The 12,501-nt window shown below is 47.2% G+C and overlaps 1 protein-coding gene across 2 annotated transcripts in view; it reads right to left on the bottom strand.

Moving 5' to 3' along the window:
- The window catches only part of PRICKLE2 (prickle planar cell polarity protein 2), a 157,916-nt gene that overhangs the window by 81,795 nt on the left and 63,620 nt on the right, over positions 1-12,501 (bottom strand). For both annotated transcript variants that reach the window (XM_036331660.1, XM_036331661.1), the window contains exon 2: positions 10,877-11,060. In XM_036331660.1, coding sequence (XP_036187553.1) covers positions 10,877-11,020 — 144 coding nt within the window. In that variant the 5' untranslated portion in view covers positions 11,021-11,060. The remainder of the gene's footprint in view (positions 1-10,876; positions 11,061-12,501) is intronic.

The raw sequence follows: 12,501 nt of genomic DNA, 5'->3' as shown, positions 1-12,501 counted from the left end.
GCGAACCTGCTTCAGTGTCTGGAAGACCCAAACGATGCCGGTGGTGATGACAGCGGCTACCATTCGATAGGACCTATTATGTGTCAGCATCTCCTAGGCTCTTTGCAGAGTCATTCATCTCTTCTCACAGCTCCTTTACAGTTACAGCTCATTTTACACCGTAGCCAAGGTTACAGAGCTAGCAAGGGGAAGAGCCAAGATTTGGCCCCATCCCCGTCCAGCGCTGTGGTTTTCCAGTGCCCAACAGCAGTTCTGGACTTGGGCATGCTGCCGAATCACCCGAAGGCCCTGCTCAGACAGACGCTGGCCCACCTCAGAGCTCAGGTTCAGGAGGTCGGGCTGGGACCCAAGAACCTTTGTTCTGAACGAGTTCCCACGTGATACCCGAGCTGCTGGTGCTCATGCACTCCAAAACCCTGACTGGGCTGAGGGCGGAACTTAACCATCACTCCATGCATCACCTCTCCAGAGAGGCTCTTTCCTTTTCAAGTAGATTCTCTAAATCAGGGACCAGCAAACTTCAGCCTGGGGATCAAATCAGGCCCGCTGCCTGTTTTTGTAAATAAAGTTTTATTGTCACAATGGCCATGCTCATTCATTTACATACTGTCTATGCTTTCACATGACCACATCACAGCTGGCTCTTTACAGAAACGTTTGCCACGCCTGGCTCTATACCACCACCCGTGTTCACTGCACTCCCAGCACACCCCTCTCTGAGGGTCTGTTCATCAATCGCTAATCTGACTGCCCCATGAGACCGTCAGCTCCACAGGGGCAGGGCTACTTCTTTGATGGGTCCCAGTGTCCCCCAGGGCCTGGCTTCTAGCCGGCACTCCACAGGGATTTGCTGAAGGAATAAACGCCATTGCTGAGAGCCCAGGTCCGTGACGCTGGACCAGGAACCTGAGGGCCACGGAGCCAGCAGAGGAAATGCAGTTGGCGCCAGGTGGGCCCCGAGCCAGGATGAGGGAGTGAGAAGAGCCAGAACAGACAGAGGTTGCTGATGGCAGGAGCAGCCTCGGGAGGCAGGGCCGTGCCGCTTCCTGCAGCGATGGGGAAACTGCTGGAGGTGGGGAGAGGCCGGCCTTAGTCACCTGGGCCAACCTGAGATTAGGAGAATCTTCCTTCCCCAAGAATGAAAGAGCCTGTGTGACGCCCGTCCCTCTCCTGACACACACCAAGCCGGCTTCCTCAGATCTGATGTCCTGGGTGGATCTCCACGAAGAGGCGGGTGGAGGAGGAAGAGCCTGAGTGGGCGGCGGGTGGGACAGGCGGCTGGCGTGAGTCCTGGCTCTGCCTCTTACCAGCGGTGGCATCCGGTCTAGCTCCCGATCCTCCCTGAGCTGCAAGGCATTCACTGGAAAGGTGGGGGTTTTGTGCAAGGATTAAATGTGGTTGTGTAACATTTACTGAATGAGTAACATGTATTAGATGTCTTAGGCACCGAGCAATAGGGGTGAACAAGACAGTGTGCGTCTCGATCCAACAGGCTTGTGTCTTAGAAGGTAGGGCACGTGACAAAGGGGCAGACACCCGCACACGGACTGTCCGCTAGGCATGGGCATATGATCCTACGTGCACAGATTATCTGCGAGGCACAGGTATATGATCCTATGAGCATGGACTATCTGCCAGGCATGGGCATATGATCCTACGTGCACGGATTATCTGCCAGGCACTGGGCATATGATCCTATGAGCATGGACTATCTGCCAGGCATGGGCATATGATCCTATGAGCATGGACTATCTGCCAGGCACTGGGCATATGATCCTATGAGCATGGACTATCTGCCAGGCATGGGCATATGATCCTACGTGCACGGATTATCTGCCAGGCATGGGTATATGATCCTATGAGCATGGACTATCTGCCAGGCATGGGCATATGATTCCTTGTTACCTTTTCAGCATCTAAAGGGGGATTCTGCTGCCTTACTTCTGCCTGTGGGCACAAACATGAAGGTGGTGGGCGATGGGCTCTGCGGATTCCATGGGGGCGAGCATGGCCGGGGGACGTCCCAGCCCTCGGTCCATGATGCCTCGGCCAGGACTGGGTACTGCATGGTCTCCATTCACTTCTCAAACCGGCCAACAACACTCCCCAAATTCTTGGCATAGATACAAAGTTGGTGTTGATTTCATTTCGCTTCTGACCCGCACACAGGTGAGTAACTCCTGTAACAAGCCAGGCCTCGACATGCAGGCTTCATGCCATTCAGTAGCAGGTCAAGCCCACCTCCCCAGAGAAGCTGCCCCTGACCAATCCGTGTAAATGGGCAATCCCGCCAGCACCCAGCCCACGTGCGCCATCACAGAAGCTGCTGTATTTTCTTCACAGACTAGACTGGGTGGGACACGACTTGTAAAGCACCGGGGACAACAGCTGGCATAGGTAAGAGTCCACTAAACTTTCCACCACTACCATGAACATCACTGTTCTTTTTAAAATCACAGCCTCACCTTATCTCGATCATTTGTTTCCTAATTTACATGTCTCCAAAACCCTGCTTACAACTGCAATGTAGCAGAAATCTCAATTATCTTGTTAATTGTTTTACCACCAGTGCCTAGAACAGGGGTGGGCAAACTTTTTGACTCGAGGGCCACAATAGGTTCTTAAACTGGACCGGAGGGCCGGAACAAAAGCATGGATGGAGTGTTTGTGTGAACTAATATAAATTCAAAGTAAACATCATTACATAAAAGGGTACGGTCTTTTTTTTTTTAGTTTTATTCATTTCAAACGGGCCACATCCAGCCTGCGGGCCGTAGTTTGCCCACGGCTGGCCTAGAAAGTGCCTGACACATAGTAGGTACACATTAGCTACCAGTTGAATAAGCGAATGCATAATTGAAAAAAGCCTAATCGCTCTTCCTTTTTCACAGACTTTCCCAGTATAGTCTGGTTCTCTCCTTACATCCTCATTGGGGGAATAAGCTCCCTGGAAGGCTGCCAGGAGGCCATCAGCCCGCATCAGAGACCCGCTGAAGAGGCCTGAGCGGTAAAGTCGGAGCCCGTGCCAGGGCCACCCCACCTGCTCTTCATCCCCAAGGGGAGGTGTGCAGCACCTTCTTCTTCATGGGAGGCTGTCTCTGCACTCTGAGGGCCTGCAGAGAATGCCCTGGGACGCAACCCTGGGACCCAGGCCTGGGATGGTGATGCTGCAGGATCCAGGCACCCAGCAAGGTGGGTGGCAGAGCCCGAAGCCGACTTGGCCATCAAAGAAGTCCGAGCTGCTCCGGCTCCACAGAGCCAGCACCTCATCTGAACGAAGTTGCCCATTTACAGCAACCCTACAACCAAGTCCCTGGGGGGCAGGAAGGCTCTGTGCAGGTGGAATCCCAAATTACTTTATTAAAAGCCCTTGAGAAGGCTGAGAAGGAATCCAGGATTCCCGTTCAATCTATGCTTAACCCCTCTCCTTCATCCCCACCTAACCTTCTGCTGTCTTGGACAGCCCCAAGTTCCTTCTCCCCCTTCCTGCCACCAGGGCGACAGTGATCACAGTCACTTACTATGGCTTCTGGAAGGGTGGTCAGGAAACCACCGTCCTACGGAGCAGCTCTATGTGAGACCCCACGCCAGGACCTTCACACAGGCACACGCCCTCATTCCGGCCAGCCCAGCCCTGAGGTCCACAGTCTCAGAGTACGAGCTCCTGGGGCATCTGAGATTGAACCCATCACTGCTGCTCGTTAGCTGTGTGGTCTTGGGCAAGTGTTTAACTTCTCTGAGCCTCACTTTACTTACCTCTAAAACAGAAGCAGCAATAGCAATGACCAAATTCAGTTGTTAAAGGAGAATCAAGTAGCTAAAATGCTGGTGGGCAGAAACGAGTGTGAGGAAAACGCAGTCACTTTCTCCATGGTCATCATCATGACCAAGAGGCGACCGAGGCTCCTGGAAGTTGAGCAACTTTCCCGAGGTCAGAGAGGGCTGGAGCAGCAGCCAGATTTGCTGACTTCAAGCCAAGCCCTTCCCACTGGGCCCTGCTGCATCCTCCTCACCCAGCGACTCCCGCAGCTCCCCAGATGGGAATGGTGACATAAAGGGTCCCCTGGTGTGGAGACAGAAGGGGGTCTGCCAGACCCCCAGCTCCCCCACCCTGCTCCAGACCCGATCCTGGAGCTGAGGGCACTGAGCCTTTGCCAGATGCCACCCGGCTCCTGCCCTTTGCAACCCGAGACACTGAAGCAGCCAGCTGGGCAGGGCATCGCCTAGAACACAACTTTTAAAAAATGCAAAGAGGCAGGAATCACGGATACGGAGCAACTCTCTATGTAGAAAACCAGTTAAAAGTCTTACATCTTTTCCGTGTGATGCAACCCCGAACGTCTCCGGTCCTTCAGAGGACCTCGTCTCCTGCCTGCTCTTCCCAAATGTCCCCGGGGTGGCCGCATGGGTCAGGCGCTGTGCCAGGCGCTGGGGCTTCCTGGATCATAAACTACAGTGGGGGAGCCAAATATTGAACAAGCAATCACACCAACAAGCACCCACTGACCAGTTTGATGAAGGCTAATGGGGAGTTCCAGGGATTGCCGTGAGCACGTACTGGAGTCTGGCAGTCAGAGAAGCTCCTGAGGAAACATTTACCTGACGCACGATGGATGCGCTATAAATAACGAAGGCTATGCACCCCGATAAAGATAGTGGAGACTTTCACGGGGCTCAAAACCAACGAATGCACCTATCTCTTAGGCAGTCTTGGATGGCTCATTTTACCACTTCCAGCGGGGACTCTGAAAGCCAAACACTGGACAATTACTCCTTGTGTCTGCTCTTCGTCCGTCCTGGGATGGTTTGAGTTCTGGACAAATAACCTAACCACCACTCTTCCTGTGCAAAAACGCAGTTAAGGTCAAGGTCAAGTTACCAATGTGTGGAGACCAAGGATTTGGGGGCATCTGCACTTGAGAACCCCCCGCAGACATTTGGGGTATCCGGAACATGGATGAGAAGGACTTTCCTCAGGGGAAACACTCTGATGGCCTCTTCAGACCCATGGCGCAGCAAGAAGAAGAACTCATAGGAAAACCACAAGCACATGCACCAATGAAGGCCGCCACCTCTGGAGGGCAGGGTCAAAGCCTTACGGAGCTTTACATGCGACCGTCCACCTACAGCAACTGCTCTTCCTGAGAGGAACCGGCGAGCGTACAGGAAGGCTGGCTGCTGTCACTGTATTTCATATCAAGGAAAGCAGCCCGAGACGCACATTTCAAAAATAAACTTTGGCTCAGAGTTGCTCAGGGGTGGTACTCTGGTGTCCAGAAGGGGCCAGTTCTCCTGGGTGCAGGATCATCTGCTGCTTTTCAGGACGTTTAGCATCCCAAGCTCCTACCCATTAAAACAGTAGCAGAGTCCTCCAGTCATTTCGACCATAACTACCTCCTCCCAAACACCCATATCCAAAGGCCCCCTAGTGGTGCTGGTACCGCTCCGGGTTAGAGACTACCCACAGAGAGCTGCACACCCATTCCAAAGGAGAATCTGGATCTAAGTACATGGATAGAGAAAAATCCTCACAATACATGAAGTGGGGGGAAAAATCACAATAAGTGGGTAGCATCATCACATTTTTGTCCAAAAAACCCACAAAAAACCCACAAAAAACAAACAAACCCAGAAATGGACTCCTATATCCATAGACACTTGTTATATACCCACGCACAAAGGTTGGAACACACTTCTCTCTGCCAACACCTGACCCCCTCACAGGGCAGCAGCCATTGTGCTGCAGTGAGAACATGGCAGGTGTTCGGTAAATGCTTGTTGAACTGAGGCATCCTTTTTTTGTCTTGATTAGAACAGAATTTTACTGCCAGTTATTCCAGGTTTTAACATCACTTTCAGCCAGGGATACTCAATCCACATTCCTCCCCCTCCTCCCCAGGACATGGGGCAAGGTCTGGAGACATGATTAGCTGTCCCAGCAATGGGGGAAGGACGGCGTGTGTTACTGGCTTCTAGTGGGCAGAGGCCAGGGATGCTGCCAATCATCTTGCAAAGCCGCAGGAAGCCCCAAGAGCAAAGACTTACTATTGGCAGTTAGAGCTGCCAATAGTGCTGAGATTGAGAAACCCTGCTCACCATTGGCCCTTCTCATAAGCTTGTTGAACACCCCCAAATCCTTCCTGGCATATTATGTACTGTCAGTTGATCACCATGGCATCTCTGGGAGACAGAGCACATCATTAAGTGTTTGGGTTTGAAGAGAAACTGGCGCCGTCTAGCAGACTTCGATGGTCAATCAGGGCAAACTCCAGCTCTCTGTTCGCGCCCGCAAGGCTCTCTGGGTGGCATCAGACATGTTTGGAGGAAGCAAAGGCTAGGACCTGAGCAATCTCCCGGTTACTGTCCAGGCCAGTCCTCACACACCACAGGATCAACGCCTGTCCTTGCTGGCATCCTCTGTGATGCTGATTAGGTTTCAGACTGGGTTAAGAAAATTGGGTTTTACACCTAGTAGATTTTTCTAAAATTAAGTGCTCACATTCAAGAACACCTCCCCAAATGGGAGGTGACTTTCAGTTGCATTATATTTAATTGAAGGCATTTCTCAGAAGAAATGGAATAATAAAGAGTATCACCTGAAGGTCTACTAACCAAGCCCACAGCCAGGGGCTAAAATAAAAGGTTTCTAATGAAAAGGAAAGGAAGCACATTGCTCTCAACCCTGACTAGTCTTTAGTATTTTGCCTCCAGCACAAAGCATTTTACTGTTCATTATAATTTCTACGTAAGCAGGGAACTGAAAACAGTTTAACTTGGTAGAAAAATGGTTTTTCTCAAACCAGAGACAACTAATATGATACTAAACATCAGAATTTTTATTAGTGAGAGGCATTTAGGAGTCCAACTTTTCTAATCTTAGAACATACAGGATAAGGTTTTAAAAATCTTTAAACCTATACAATTCAAGGTATCTCATAATTTTAAATTCAAAGTGCATTTCCTTCATGCAACAAATATCTTTAATATAGACTTATATTTTATTAGGCAAATACAGAGCCCTTCAAACAGCTTGAAGAGACAGTCTCTCTCTGAAGACAATTTCCCTTTCTAAGCATCTGTGTCATGGAGGTCTGAGTAAGTGTAGAAAATAGAGAAAACTGTGCAAAGAGCAACAAAATTGTAAGAGAGAGGAATATCTTTTCATCTGACATAATTCAAACCACTTGTTTAATAGCATTAATCATCTTCTTTCAAAACAAATCAAAGAACGTTGCTTTATACTTCCCAAAGACATTCGTTTTGGATGAGTCAAAGTGGCCTCCAAAATACCATAATCGCTCACTTTTCGAATTGGCGAATTTAACCAAGAACTAGCTTTTGTAATCGTCTATTCTTTTGGCTCAACAGAAAATTTTGTCTGAATCTGAACATCATAGACTGATGTTTAACCATCTTATAGAAGAATCTACGTAAGCAGGGAACTGAAAACAGTTTAACTTTGAAATTTCAGGGCCCAATTTAATAGGAAGTAAAGTGAACAAAAGAAAGATGGGTCTCTTAGAAGCTGCTGAAATTGAGGTTAGCACAGAAATGAAACAAGCTCACAGATGTATCGAGGTGTGAAAACTCATTGCTCAAGTACCAGGGGCAGAATGGTGATGTCAAACAAAGATACTCAGTCACCCACCACCTCATCTGAGTTTTACAGACAAACTCAAATCCTCTCATTCTTCTTAAACTTACACTTTAATAATACAATCCTTACTGAAACAGAGGAAAATATATAACTTCAACCTACTAACAGAGAGAAAACACTCATTTCTTGCTGTTAATATCCAACACAGAGTTCCCTGTGATTCTCATTATTTCCTGTGAATGTTTCTATTCTGAGATATTTTCTCCATGGTAGCAATCAGAATAGAGATCACAAAACTGAAGTACCTGTAGGGTTTAGGAAGGTAACACAAAGGGGTAAAGTGGGCTTAGGGGAGACTAGGGTGACTTGTAGAGATCAAACTCTGTCTAGAAAGAATGCCAGCTCTCAACTCAATGGCCAAAACACTGTTCCTGGCAGAAATGAGATTTCAGATCTTCAAATTTTCATGAGTTTTTTTTTTTTTAAAGAATATTTTATTGATTTTTAGAGAAACAATGATGTGAGAGCCCAACATCAGTCAGCTGCTTCCTACACCTTCCCCTCTACCCCCTCCCCCTGCCCGCGCGCCCCGCCCCCCCCCCCCCCCCCCCCACACACACACACACAACACTGGGGATTTGAGCCCACGATCTGGACATCCAACCAACAACCCTTTAATGCACAGGATGGCACCCAACCAACTGAGCAACACTGGCCAGGGCCATAAGCATAAACTCTTAACTAAAAAATTCCTAATTATTAAGCATTAGTAATTAATTTAAAGTTTTTTTTCTCATGGCTCTAGAATTTTATTTTTTTATTGAATTTATTGGGGTGACATTGGTTAATGAAATTATACAGACTTTAGATGTACAGTTCTAGAACAAATCATCTGTATATTGTATTGTGTGTTCACCACCTCCAAGTCAAGTCTCCTCCCATCACCATTTATCCCCCCTATGCCCTCCTCTACCTCCCCCCATCTTATCTACTAAGTCAAAAGTGTAAACAATACTTTGCTGGCTAAAGAAATCTTGCCCTGTGTGGTTGATTTCATCAGCCAATTTGCAACCTCAGTACTGGAAGAAAAAAGTAAGAAATGGCCAATTAAAGGATGTTATCAGGGTCCCACCCTTAAGTTGTTGGTGAATTCTTGGGTCTTTCTTTTTTTAAAAAAATATGTTTTTATTTATTTTTAGAGAGAGGAAGGGAGAGGGAGAGATAGATAGAAACTTCAATGAAAGAGAAACTTCATTAATTGGGTACCTCCTGTACGCCTCCCACTGGGGATCTAGTCTGCAATCTGGGCATGTGCCCTGATTGGGAATCAGACCAGTGACCTTTTGGTTCCTACATGGACACTCAACCACTGAACTACACTGGCCGGGTTCTTGGGTCTTTCTTAATCATAAAGAACTTTTTCCACATATGTAATACTTTCAACAATAAAAAGTTATTAAAAAAAGAAAAGAACTTTTTCTAAAAGCAAGACCACATCTAAAGTTCCTAACTTGAAATTTCAGGGCTTTTTAAGTTTCAAAACATTCTGTCAGACATAAAGAACTGCAGAGCAAGAAGCTTTCTGTGTCAGAGGAAGGGAACAGTGGTCAAACACTTAAGATTCTGGTAAACCTGCCTCTTAAAGATGTGTTACTGTCTTAACCAGCTAGCTAATATTAATAATAGTTAAGGAGCAAAGGGGAGGCCTGACATTATAAGCATGGCCATCTGGGCAGCTTCACCAGGAAGCTGCAACTTCACACTCCCCAGGGAACCACAGGTCCATGCCCTGCAGATTACTTGGGGGAGGGGTCCAACAAAGTGGGGATAGGCGCATGTGCAGTGAAGTCTGGGTCACATAGGGAGGATGCTTGCCTGTCAGTCTGACCTGGGAATAAAGATAATTGCCTAGGGGGTGGAGCCACTGCAAGTGTGCGATATCTTGGAAGGTCAAATCCCCCAGGCAAAGGAGTTCTTGCTCTCTTGTTCCTTTCGCTTTGCTCCTGTTTCCTTACACTCGCTGGTGCTCCCTCCATAGCCAGGTGGCTCTAGAACAGGGGTGGGCAAACTTTTTGACTCGAGGGCCACAATGGGTTCTTAAACTGGACCGGAGGGCCGGAACAAAAGCATGGATGGAGTGTTTGTGTGAACTAATATAAATTCAAAGTAAACATCATTACATAAAAGGGTATGGTCTTTTATTTCAATAGTTTTATTCATTTCAAACGGCCGGATTCGGCCCGCGGGCTGTAGTTTGCCCCCACGGCTGCTCTAGAAGCTACATGGCCCATGGCCATCTGGACCCCACATACAATGGACTGCAGCTGGGAACACAGGCTAACCTGACCAGATGCTGGACTGGACGCTGTAAAGGGCAGCAGAAACTCTGGGCACTGGCTTTGATCCTTGCCCGGCTGAAGACAAAATGGGACTTTCCCATGGTGGGACAGCGGGAGTTGGGACCTTGGAAACTCAGGGGTTTAATTCCACAGAAATAAAGCTTCCCATAGATACCTCATCCTCCCGTGGGGGCTTCAGGAAACTGTTATTCCAGCGCCACCCCAAGAAGCCCACTTCCACTGACAACAGGCCGGGACACGGACAGCACCTCACTGATAACAGATGCAGAGAGAAGATCATGGAAATATCTATCCGAAAGCAGGGGCTTCTCAGCCAACACTGAGGCTGGTGGAAGAGAAAATTCCAAGGACCGAGAAATGCAAAGCAGAGGCTGTACATCACTGGGAAAAATGCAGTGACAGAAAAAACCAAGTTCATCTCATCGAGCCAATAATATTTACAGCCTGTGGGTACTGCCAAAATATTTCAGGAAATGCCAATGTCTTTCTTTGTAAAGCAAGGCCAAGAGTAATATTTAAACACAGCACAAATAAATCACCGGGGGGAACAGGCGAATGAATCCACATTTCCTCACTCTGCTTTACAAAGGATCTTAACCTCAAGATTCACGGTCAAGGTAGAACTCCATTCCCTCTCTGAAATTAAAGATTCGCTATTTAATGTTCCAAAGCCAACATTTCTGAGAAGTTTTTGACCATTTTCTGTTAACAGTGAATGGCAATACGGAATGAATGAAAGTGACAGCTCACACGAGGGTCAGTTTCATTTCCCATTGCGGCCTCAGCCATCTCCAGCCCATGGAGCCCCAACCACTTCCCTGAATCAGCCAAGCCAACGCTTCCTTCAGAACTGGAATGAGGCAGGAAGGGCAAGACAAAGGCAAAAGGCAAACCACACTTTCCCTCCTCGGAGCGGTACCTGTTCAGGCTTCAGCCCAGGCGGGACCCAGGCGTACTCCTCCAAGGCGCAGCCCGAGTCGTCGTCCGAGGTCGAGTTCCTCTGGAAGTCAAACATGAGTTTGCTGACGGTCTTCTCCATCTCCAGGGGCATCACCGTCACCATGTGCTCCTCCTGAGGGCACTTGCAGTGCAGGCAGATCTTCCTGCAAGCAGCAAAGGCGGGAGGTGAGGGGAAGGCCAAAACCCCCATTTTTTTCCATTGGCCTGCCAGTCCCCAGCCCTTGGATCCCAAATTATATAAACACATTCCTTGGCAACTGTTCTTTGGCAAAAGCATCTAAGGGAGCAGAGCACAGCACGCCTGACTCTGTAGATGGCATGCAGCGCGCATGTGCAGACACCGTGGAAGGTCAGAGACCCCCACGTAAGCATGCTAAGGATGTTTAAACACGGACCCCAACCTTTCCTTCTAAATCAGTTCCCCAAGAGGAATGTCAAAATATTTTTTATTTTAGCAGGTATAACCCTGGAGAAAGACCATGACCACAATTTCCTTGACTGTAACAGTAATTAAATAGACATAATACATATGCTGACCAGAAATATTACCAGTAGACTTAACAAATGCGGACAACATACCATTTTTATAAAAGGTTCTTAGACCTTGGAAAATGAACGTGGTTTTAAAAAGAACTGCAGGTGAGATTTTTCTTTAAGAAGAGAAAAATATTTTCCCCATTAAACAAATCTGGGCCTACGATTTCACGAGAAAGGCATTTTCATTTCCACTAAAGATCCCTGTAGGTTTGAAATTTTAATTAGAAACCCAAATCTTCCCTAAATTGATTGTTTTTATAATATACAAAGGAATCATGCATGCGAATTCTTTCAAAAGGCAGCAGCCAATGATCAAAATCTCTTCTCCAAATTGAGCATTCCTCTTTATGTTTACATCTTTCCATTCTCCGTGGCTACACAAATGATGAAGCAATCAAAAGGTTCACTCAACAACACAAAAGCATGTCTAGCATCCATCAATATAACAGAAGAAAACAGTGAAGGAGGAAATTTTAATGAAAATAAGCTGTTATATGTATACTCTTATCTTTATGAATAGTTCCAGTAGCACCTTATAAAGGCAACAAAGAGTCCATCATCCTAACCCCACATGTGCCTGATTTTTTATTTATTTGGTGCCTGAATTTTTTGATAACAGCTTTGTTAAGATATAATTCATATGCCACAAAACTCACCATTTTAAAGTGGCTTTGATCCCAGACACTTCTACTAATTTGGGGATTTCAGTTACTTTTTTTTTCAGGGTTTCTTTATGGTAGAAAATATGGTGAACAGCAAGTAAGATGCCTTTTCTTGCTTTATTCACAGGATTAAATATCACCAATTAACTTCTTGCTGCAGAGAAATGGGAACTTTTATTTAATTAATTTATTTTACTTTATTTTAGAGAGAGGAAGAGGGGGAGAGAAGGGAGAGAGAAACGTTGACCTGTCATTCGGCTTTTAGTATGTTCACAGAGTTGTGGAACTGTCACTACTGTCTAATTTTAGAACATTTTCATCACCCCCAAAGAAGCCCTGTGCACTTAGCAGTCACTTCCCACATCCTGTTCCCCCAGGTCCTGAC

This window comes from Myotis myotis, unplaced genomic scaffold (genome assembly GCF_014108235.1).
Source record: "Myotis myotis isolate mMyoMyo1 unplaced genomic scaffold, mMyoMyo1.p scaffold_m19_p_13, whole genome shotgun sequence".
Classification (NCBI taxonomy): Eukaryota; Metazoa; Chordata; class Mammalia; order Chiroptera; family Vespertilionidae; genus Myotis; species Myotis myotis.
This window is presented reverse-complemented; position numbering and strand designations above follow the sequence as displayed.